This window comes from Poecilia mexicana, unplaced genomic scaffold (assembly GCF_051168715.1).
Source record: "Poecilia mexicana isolate PSO_F unplaced genomic scaffold, ASM5116871v1 scaffold_14, whole genome shotgun sequence".
Classification (NCBI taxonomy): Eukaryota; Metazoa; Chordata; class Actinopteri; order Cyprinodontiformes; family Poeciliidae; genus Poecilia; species Poecilia mexicana.
The window spans coordinates 21,819,306-21,829,822 of NW_028263383.1; the positions used below are offsets into that span (position 1 = coordinate 21,819,306).

The 10,517-nt window shown below is 39.2% G+C and overlaps 1 protein-coding gene across 1 annotated transcript; it reads right to left on the reverse strand.

Annotated features, from left to right (window-relative positions):
• Positions 1-620: 620 nt before the first annotated feature.
• Positions 621-9,839, reverse strand: nop16 (NOP16 nucleolar protein homolog (yeast)). Its single transcript, XM_014978021.2, has 5 exons — positions 9,698-9,839; positions 7,298-7,406; positions 6,675-6,741; positions 5,910-6,016; positions 621-934 (listed from the first exon to the last, which is right to left on the reverse strand). Exons 1-5 carry the CDS (start codon positions 9,802-9,804, stop codon positions 791-793), a joined length of 534 nt encoding a protein of 177 aa, XP_014833507.1. The 5' UTR covers positions 9,805-9,839; the 3' UTR covers positions 621-790.
• Between the last annotated feature and the right edge of the window lie 678 nt (positions 9,840-10,517).

The following is a 10,517-nucleotide window of genomic DNA, read 5'->3' on the forward strand; positions in this document are numbered from 1 at the left end:
TCTCATTGTGCATAAACTTAGTTTTTCTAATGTTATTTAAATTTCTACTTACTGAGCTTGATGTGCCATTTAGCACTGCAGTTCTTACATACAGTTGATTTGCATTATCAACTCTAAATATTAGTTTCAGTTTTTTTATCATTCGGAAAAGTGCTGCCTGAATGTGTTATTTTTTAATCAGAATTTTATTTATATTTTTTGTCTTTAAAATAGAATTTAGATATAATTTTACATTTTTGTCTGCTGATGACATTATTTTTAAATATTAAATCGTATGTTCTGGCCAGTTACTCAGTAGTTGAATAGACATACTTATTCTTGGACAGTTACTTTTTACTTTTACTTGAATAAAAATATGTTGAAGTAGTGTCTTTCTCAGAGTTCGATAGCAACTATTTAAATTTACTTAGTTACATTTACTTGAGTAACTTTTTAAAAAATGTACTTTTAGGCATACTCATACTACAATGTACTTTTTACTTTACTTGAGTAAATTTATTGTGAAGTATCACTACTCTTACTTCAGGCTAATTTCTGGATACTTTACCCACTGTGAGAACTTCACTGAATGAAGAACAGGATTGTTTTAACCAAAAATTCACCAGACACAGGCACACAACTGGTTTTGAGCCGTTTATGATAAATTAAAAAGTAGTTTTTAAGAAGCAAGAACAAAATAGAAAAACTACAAACGGAAAAAGCATAAACACAGAGTCTCTGCTTGTTCATCAGATTTTCCAACAAACAGCTGGCTGTGTGGCTCTGGTGTTCAGTCCCAGACTTGATGGCTCTACTGATCCATGGCCTCCGGAGCAGCGAGTGAGTTGACAAAGGCTTCGTAGTGCTGCGGGTGGCAGCGCTTGTACTCGTTGATTTTTCTCTTGATCTGTTTGGGTGTGTCCTGGTAGTAGTTCTTCTCATCTCGAGCCATCGCCTGCAAGAGCCACATGCAAGAGGGATGATGAAGAAGGAAGTTTTCACACTTAGAAACAATCTGGACAAACGCAAAACGGAAGCTTGAAATGACAACTTGATTGAATAGAGGTTAAAAGAAAACCAGATCAACCCCGTTCTATATTCTAGTTCAATACCAAACCAAGACTGGATAAATAAATCTCTTTAAATAGAACCTGACAGACAACATAGAGCAGGGTGAAGATAGTTGTAAGATCTGTACAAAAGTGAAAGCATCATGTAGTAGTAGGGGCAAATTGTCTATTTTAAAACATTTAAATGTGATGCAAAAGAAAATCATTAAGGGGGTTGAATGGTTTTCACAGCGCAGTGCAACAGCTTCCTCTGCATTACGAGTTCTTAATTCAAACTCTGATGTTTAGATTTAGACTTGCACAAAAACATGACAGTCAATTTGTCAATGAGATGTTATTGGTTGGCTACTGAAAAACAGAAAAAATACTGAAAAAAATGTATGTGTTACTTATAGTACAGTAAAGCAGTAGATTTTATAATTTTTCTCTAAAAATGAGAAAAAAAATCTATAATACACAAATTATATATTTGTGTATTATAAATCTATAATACTCAGCCCTGGAGCCTCAGAGAGAGGCGAAATACCAGGGCCTCAGAGAGGAACTGAAGAAGGCCTGGAAGGTGAAGACCACAGTGGTGCCTGTGGTCATCGGGGTCCTTGGGGCAGTCACCCCCAAACTGGAGCAGTGGATACAACAGATCCCAGGAACAACATCAGACATCTCAGTCCAGAAATGTGCAGTTCTAGGCACAGCCAAGATACTGCGCAGAACCCTCAGGCTCCCAGGCCTCTGGTAGAGGACCCGAGCTCAGAGGATGAAAGAGACCACCCGCGGAGGGTGAGAAGGGAATTCTCGTTTTTTCTTTATTGTCCTCCCATGATGGTTCCTCTAAAAATTCCCTTCTCACCCTCCGCGGGTGGTCTCGTTTTTCGTTTTTTCTTTATTGTCCTCCCATGATGGTTCCTCCAGCACCTCGTCCTCTGTTCCCCATTGTCTGAGACATTCGCTGAGGACATCGTCCGTTGAGGCTTTGTCCTTGATGTATTTATGGATCTTGGATGTTTCATCCTGGACAGTGGCTCTCACACTCACTAGTCCTCTGCCTCCTTCCTTACGGCTTATGTACAGTCTCAGGGTGCTGGATTTGGGGTGGAACCCTCCATGCATGGTTAGTAGCTTCCGAGTCTTAACATCCGTGGCCTTTATCTCTTCCATTGGCCAGCTAATTATTCCGGCAGGGTATCTGATTACTGGTAAGGCATAGCTGTTTATTGCACGGATCTTGTTCTTGCCATTGAGCTGGCTTCTCAGGACTTGCCTTATTCGTTGGAGGTATTTGGCTGTGGCTCCTTTCCTTGTGACCTCATCGAGGTTGCCATTTGCTTGTGGTATTCCCAGGTACTTGTAACTGTGCTCTCTGCTATTGTTCCTTCTGGGAGTGAGACCCCTTCTGTGCGGACGACCTTCCCTCTCTTTGTAACCATCCGGCCACACTTCTCTAGTCCGAATGACATCCCAATGTCAGTGCTGTAGATCCTGGTGGTGTGGATCAGTGAGTCGATGTCTCGCTCGCTCTTGGCGTACAGCTTGATGTCATCCATATAGAGGAGGTGACTGATTGTGGCCCCATTCTTGAGTCGGTATCCGTAGCCAGTCTTGTTGATGATTTGGCTGAGGGGGTTCAGGCCTACGCAGAACAGCAGTGGGGACAGAGCATCTCCTTGGTATATGCCAGATTTGATGGACACTTGTGCAAGTGGTTTGCAGTTGGCTTCAAGGGTGGTTTTCCACAGCCCCTTCGAGTTTGCAATGAAGGCTCTTAGTGCCCTATTGATGTTATACATCTCCAAGCATTCAATGATCCAGGTATGTGGCATTGAGTCATAGGCTTTCTTGTAATCAATCCAAGCGGTGCACAGGTTGGTGTGTCGGGTTTTGCAGTCTCGGGCGACTGTGTAGTCTACAAGGAGTTGGTGTTTGGCTCCTCTGCTATTTATGCCGATGCCCTTCTGTCCCGTGCTCATGTATTTATCCATGTGTCCGCTTATCTTAGCCGCTATGATGCCAGATATGAGCTTCCATGTTGTAGAGAGACAGGTTATTGGCCGATAGTTGGATGGGACTGAACCCTTTGAGGGATCCTTCTGTATCAGGATTGTGCGCCCTTCAGTTAACCATTCAGGGTGAGTCCCATTTTGTAGCAGCTGGTTCAGTTGAGCTGCCAGTTGCTCATGGAGGGCAGTGATTTTCTTCAGCCAGTAGTGCTGTCCAGTTTTTCATACTCTTTCTTAGACATCTGCCACAGTGATGGTTACTGGGGCTTGTTCAGGGAGGTTGCTGTGGTGGTTAGCCACTGTGCATTGCTGTTGTGGGACGCCTCCCTTTCCCATATGCCTTTCCAGTATTGTTCAGTCTCCAGCCTTGGTGGGTCTGCTCTGTTGTTAGTACCCTGCCATTGAGAGTACACTTTAGCTGGTTGGGTGGAGAAGAGCTGGTTAATCCTCCTGTATCTCTTTAGGCGGCTGGCCAAAGAGATACTGTAGCTCTGACAGTTGGCTCACTTCTAGGGATCGTTCTCAATGCTGCATTCACATCTTCAATGAGACTTTCTGATGGTACTTCACTCAGCCGCTGTAGTTGGCATCGGGGTTGTCTGGTGTTCATTCGGGCCATGATTCTCTCTCTCAGAGCTGCCTTGTTCAGCTTTGATGGTTCGTTCATTACTGGGGCTGCATACCCAGTCTTTGGGGTAGTTGTAGTTAACTCCCTTCTGACCTGACATCCAGGCTCCTCCCCCTTGCCGTAGCATTTGTGTTGTACCTCGTCAATCTCAAGTTGTGATAGCAGTTGCCGTTTGCGGATGTTGGAACACTGAGCTACTAGTTGTTTAGCAGTCATTGTAGACTGGGGATGTTGAACTAACCATTTCCCCTCATTCTTTGCATGTAGCCCCTCTGACTAGGGTTACTTGAGTAGTAGCATTCCAACAGATCCAGGTTTTCACCTCTCACCCATTTCCGTCTTGTTCCAGTAGCCCATTTGTCATCAAGGTGCTCTGGTTCCCCAGCACCTGACGCAGACCTTGTTTGGCCGGGCGACGTCTGAGCCGGCATGTCGTGCTTATCAATGTCTCTCATGGTATGAGGTAGGCTATATAGCTCCAACACACACACACACACACACACACACACACACACACACACACACACACACACACACACACACACACACACACACACAAGTCTGGAGAAGGATTTATTTTACTCTGAAATACAACAAATTATCAATAAACTAAGACAAGATTGTTCTTTTTTTGTTCATTTTTGAGAGCTGAATTATCTCTTGTCTTTGAACTGGAAAATGTTTGTTTCTCTGAGAAAAAAAAAACAACCATTTTATTTCTGCCCAGATTAGAGTCCGACGGTCAGTTTGCCTTCCACAAAGCCTGAAGGACTTTAAGAGGTGATAACGTTCAGATTTTAAAGTGTAAATAAATCCCCCAAAATTAACTGATTTTTACCAATTAACTCTCATTGGGTTGTGTAGGGCTCTATGTTTCTGTACAAATTTTGACATTTTTGTGTCAATTTGTTCAGTTCCTTTCCAGAGCGTCGACACAAAAAAATTGAGTTGTCATTGGTTTTTTTTTCTAGCAAGTTTTCTAGCAAAAACTTGCTAGAGTTTTTATTAACTCTAGCAAGTTAATAAAAACTTGCTAGAGGGGTCTGAAAAGTCAAATAAAATGACCAAGTGGAAAAGTTGGCAACAGTGCCTCTTTATTCCTGACCACAGCCCCACCCATCAACTGTTTGGCCACGCCCCTCTGTGTCTCTTAGCTCCGCCCAGTTTGTTGGAATTTTTTTACATTTTTCTGGGCCAGGGCTTAGCTTTCATAGGGGGTTTAGTCACATTTTGAAGACAATCAAACAACCAAGGAGGTCAGATAAATCCGACTGCCGATCTTAAACTCAGCTCTTATTCCAGTTCTCATCATAGAAACAAACTCTGCTTTGATGTGGCAACGTTTAAAGCCTCAAATATAAAAGTGTGTTTTTCAGCTTGTTTGATCAGGGACACTTTTTGTTGCAAGGCGCAATCAGCCACAGCTCATCAGGGTTCTGAGTCAAGGATAAAAAGTCTTTCTGTGAAAAGACTTCAATACAAAGAAATGCTGATGCTTCCAGTGAAGGCAGACGCAGAACCACTGATGGGAATCCATTTGAAAGCTGCATGACGGTCGGTTATGAAACATCTTTGGTCCCACACGGCAATGGCTTCACACAATAGATAAAAGATAGATAAGCAGTTGGACTCAATTAAAATTTTTAATTGCAAAAATATGAAACGACAAAATATGACTTTTGCTGTTTGTGGATGTTATTTATGTGTCACATTTATGGAAAAGAACAGAAAAGGATAGAGTGAAGACAAGCCTTTGGGATACTGGATGTCAAAATTGTGGACCCAGGGCCATTTTCAGCCCTCTGCCGGATTTTGTTTGGCCCCTCAGTACACAAAGAGACACAAGAGATTTTTACAGTCTTCCAATACAGTAAGTATGCAAGACAATCAACAATGACTTACAGAGTGATTTTCTAGACAAATTAGACTGCTTTTTAAAAATATTGTCTATCTACTATATTACTGAAGAGATACAAACAAATGTCTTAAGAAATCTTTTTTTTTTTTTTTTGGTTTACTATGAAGTCAAATTGTGGCCCTCTGGTTCTCTCAGTTTGATCATTTTGGCCCAAGTAGCAGAAAGCTTGGACACCACTCCTTTTTTTTTTTACAACAAAGCCTGGTTGTAAAACCTACTGTCACACTCCTTTATTTTTCAGGCGTTCCAAAGTTTAAAAGCTCAGAATAGAAGCTGAATCGATCATTTCCAGCCACAGTTTCTGTTTGAACAGTTACCTTGTAGTTGTCCTTATGTTCTCGGATCATGTGCTGGGCGTACTCGATCAGGTCGGATGACAACGTCTTGGAGTCCTTCTCCTGAAGGCTGGCCTCCTCCTGCAGCTCTGAACCAAACATCAATCTTTAAAGCCTGAATAAATATTTCAGTCATTTGAGCCTTCAGAGCAGAAATATTAATTTATGGTCAGATTTAAAGTAAAACAGCCTCATAACAGTTATTTAAACCTCACACAGCTTTATCTTTCTACTTCTAGTTTCCAGTGCTTAGAAAATAACTTTAATGGTAAATTTAATTGTAATTTTCCATTCACAAAAGTAGGGCTGTGACTAATGATTATTTTATTGAATGATTATTCTGACAATTGGATAAAAAAAAGGAACATTCAGCATTTTTTTCCTTTAAATACATTAAAAGATGCAAATAAACAATAAAGTTCCTTCTTCAAACAAGGAAATAAACATTTTACTGCCTAAGATGCAACAAAATAGTATTCTTGCAGTGAATTTGAACTCAGTGAAGCTAAGGCAATGCCACTTGAGGAGTTCTGGGGAAAACAATTGTTTTTATATTAAATATATCATGTAAAGTTTTGGCTTAATTACTTCTCTGAATGTTTTTCCAGCAAACTGCTTTTTTACAAGTCTGTATATTCCAGTCAACAATTAATTACTGAAATAGCTGACGATTATTTCAATAATTGACTCATCATGTTTAATTGTTTGAGCCCTAGAAAAGTCCATGATGAAGATTCAGAAACTCACTGGTGAGGATGTAAGGTTTGGTGACGATGTGGGCAGGTCTTCTGTCATCGGTGTCTCCTCCGAGGAGCTGCAGGAACAAACACAAACACAGGAAGTAAGTAAAATATATTTGTAAAGCACCTAGCACAGGTTTTAAAATCATAAAGTGCTCCACAAAGACATAAACATAAAATAATATAAAAACTGTCAATAGAACAAAAAATCTATATAAAAAAATCGCCCTAACAAGCCGCAGCTCAGATTACCAAGCAGCAGCAGAGATAATTGTTGATCTATTTGAACTCTGAGGAATGAAAAAGTATTTTTAAAAAGTCTGAACTTATCTTCAGAAGGGTTAAAAAAAGAGAGTTCAAAAATTTCACCTTGAAAATATAAATTTTAGGAAGCAAGCAAATGTGGGCAGTTTAAGATCTCAGAGGTCCATAACTGACACTCTGCCTCCCTCTTATGGCCTAAATCTGAACTGCAGCATCACACAGTTGTGGAATAGCGGATTATTTACTGAGGGCTCTTCACTTAGGAACCAGATAACATTGTATTCAGTTTTTAATCACTCAAATTTTTGTTTACTCTCTTGAAAATAAAACCTTTGTGTCTCATTTAAGCCCAGCTGTTCTGCTTACTGTCTGTTTCTTTATGGGCAAAGTACGGTTGGGATCAAACGACAGACCCATCTCCTGCAGGTTCCTGGCCATGGATTTGTTGTTGTCCCAGGCATTCCTGATCTGAGCACTGAAAGAGAGAGGAAATATTCAAGACACACAGATCCAGGAACAACAAAATCCCTCCCACACATCCCCAAATTTATTTACTTACAAAACAAATGAAAGCCAACAAAAAGCAGTAGATAAATTATGCAACAATAAAATATTTTACAAGATTTAAGCTATTTTGACAAAAACCAGGTCAAATCGACTTTGTTCTATGAACAAAAGAGTTATTAATGACAGAGAATTAGGGACAGGCTAAGAAAAAAAAATTGAGAATAGAGATAATATTACAATAATACGAAAATATCACCAGAATAAAGTAAAAAATTATACAAGAATAAAGCTGGATGACAGAAAGTCAATATGAAAATCAGGTCGCTATAATACAAGAATAAAGTTAGATTATGAGAATAATGTTGTATGACAAGGGAGCTGCCAGGAATCTTGGGTCCCATGACAAAAAAATTAGATTGCACCCCCCCTGCCCCCTGCGTGGCTGATGTTAGAATTTCTTGAGTCTATCTGACCCACTAAAAGCATCACAATTTTAAAGGCTTGCAACTGCCTTGCTTTCTGTGGTTCAATACTGATATAGCACAATATTTACTGCTCATTAATTTACATACAACAGTTCACATACAGCATGGAAGTAGGTTGCTTACATTTTTTCTATTAGTTTTAGATTACTGAAATATCTCTCTCCACAAGCAACAGTCATAGGCAACGTGGAAATATACAAAAAGCATTGACCTAATTTTCTTGACTGAACATATCGAAGGGCAAGATGTTTCGGTTCCGGCAAAAGACGGTGAACAGGTAGCTTCCTTGGAAAAGCACTGTTATTCCAAGGACACTGTGATATCCACAACAAGTCAAGCAAAGTGTACGTGTCAGGCCAAATCTAAGGAACCTGAATTGGGAAATATCAAACTACATCGTAAACTAAGTGCTAAACTCAAATACCAGAAAGATCTGTTGAGGAAAGTACTCTCAGAGCAAAGACAAAACAGAAAGTCAACAGGGTGGGGCCAAGTGTGGGTTGGGTTGAGTGATCAGCGGAATTTGGAAAAAGAGCTACTGTTGTTGTTAATTGGACATTTTAGATAATATTAAAAAGCCAGGACATCAGTACTCATGTTCATTCATTGGAAGATTTTTATTTCTAATTCTAAGCAGAAAATAAGACAACCACTTTTATTAATTAAAGTGAGATTTAGAAAAAGAAAATGTAAACAACGTTTACATTTTCATACAACATACAACGTTTATATATATCTATATATAGATATCTATATATATCTACATAATTAATATCAATCTATCTATATATAAAGATAAGATATTGAAATATATAGATAGATATATATCTATATATAGAGATCTCTCTCTCTTATATAGATAGATATCTCTGTCTATAAATATACAAATGACAGACAGAGACTGACAGAAGGACGTGCCGCCAGGAATCTTGGGCCCCATGACAAAAATTTCTTTTTTGAAAATATAAAATAAAATTGTAGAGGGCCCCCGGTTGGTCATAGGCCCTTGGAATTGTCCTAACAACCCCCCCCTATTAAAACCCATTAAGACAGTGAAGTCATAATATGAGAAGTCAAAATATCACAAGAAAAATGTTGTACAAGTCAAAATAATACAATAAAGTTGTAACATGAGAATAAAACCATAATATTAATAGAATAAAGTCATAAGACAAACAGTCACAACATTATGACTATAAGGTCAAAATAATACAAAAATAAAATCTTAATATGATAATAAGGTCGTAATATTACCAGGATAAAGTCATAATAGGAGAATAAAATGTTAATCCACTCAAGGCTGAAATTATCACTATTCTTTTTATCACACTTTTATTCCACTCAACTTTCTAAAAACATACTCAGATACAGCTGTATGTTAACATACATCTTCTTTAGTAATTACGCTTTTTTGTTTTTCTTAAGATATTCCAATTTTCCAATTAACTGATGTTAGGGCTATAATTATCTGTAAGAGAGTAATCATCGAAATTAACAACTAAAATCTGTATAGGTGTCGGTACGGTTTTTTTATTCCGTCTATGTCACCTGAATAAATGGAATAAGCTATTTCGATTTTATTTAAATTTATTAAAACACATTCGTTATGAAAGTTTCACAGAAGGTATGAATTTGGGGATCTCAAATTTCATAAGTTTTTAAAGGTCCCAACAAGCGATTAGACCACGAGAGTCGGGGAAAAAAACAGGAAGAACACATTTTAACAACCCGTTACGAACCCTGCTAGCTAACAGCCGAATGGCTTGAAACTCACTGTTCAATCCTCGGGTTGGCCTTCTTTAGAAACTTCTTCTTCAGCTTCTTTCGGTCCGTGTTGTAGTCAAACCGCTTTCTTCTCTTCGACTGTTTGGTTTTCGGCATTTTTCAAATGTGAAAAGTTGAGACGGAGCAGCACTGGACTAGCGAGGTACACACAGAACGTGCACCTGGAAACAGGAAGCACGTGCTTACGTCGCCCCGGTCATGTGACTAGAAGCCACGCCTCACCATAGACATCAATATGGAGCGCTGAGTCGTACGTAAAAGCGTCCGCCATCTTCTATGTGGCAGCAGAGTGATCGGAGCTCCTTAAGTTCTGTGCTGTGTAAACTTGTTTCAACCGTTTTACGAAACAATCTGGATTAATTCTCATTACCTTACCCAGGTAAGGATGAAAGATCAGAATTACTTGACTTTACAGCCAGAAATTCGCTTCAAAACAACCGGAAAATATTTCCTATGTAGCTAAATTGGCCCGAAATAACGGCTGATTGTTAGCGTAGCAGCTAACGTTTTCATACTGTTTTCTAATGAGAGAGCTGATGAAAAACCGCTGTTAGAGGAGAAGTTCATTAGAAACCAGAGGATTTAGTGAGGAAAGATCAGTCAGGATCAGAGCTGGAGCTGCTGTTCTTCAGTCTGTTTCCCAGCTCAGCTTCATCATGTCGGTATTTAGCTATAAAGATGCTACGAGTCAGAGCCCAACATGCTGAAAATGTATTTTTCTGAATGTGAAAGAAACATATACGGTATGTATTTTCTATTATACTTGTGGATAATTTCTCTTTTATCCATGGCTTTAGCCTATGAACCAG

Excerpts from the sequence above, each read along its gene's own strand:
- nop16 (XM_014978021.2), bottom strand. The coding sequence starts at position 9,804 with ATGCCGAAAACCAAACAGTCGAAGAGAAGAAAGCGGTTTGACTACAAC. Across the intron at positions 7,407-9,697 it reads GCCAACCCGAGGATTGAACA|TGCTCAGATCAGGAATGCCT; the intron begins GTGAGTTTCAAG and ends TCTCTCTTTCAG. Across the intron at positions 6,742-7,297 it reads TGCCCATAAAGAAACAGACA|CTCCTCGGAGGAGACACCGA; the intron begins GTAAGCAGAACA and ends TTGTTCCTGCAG.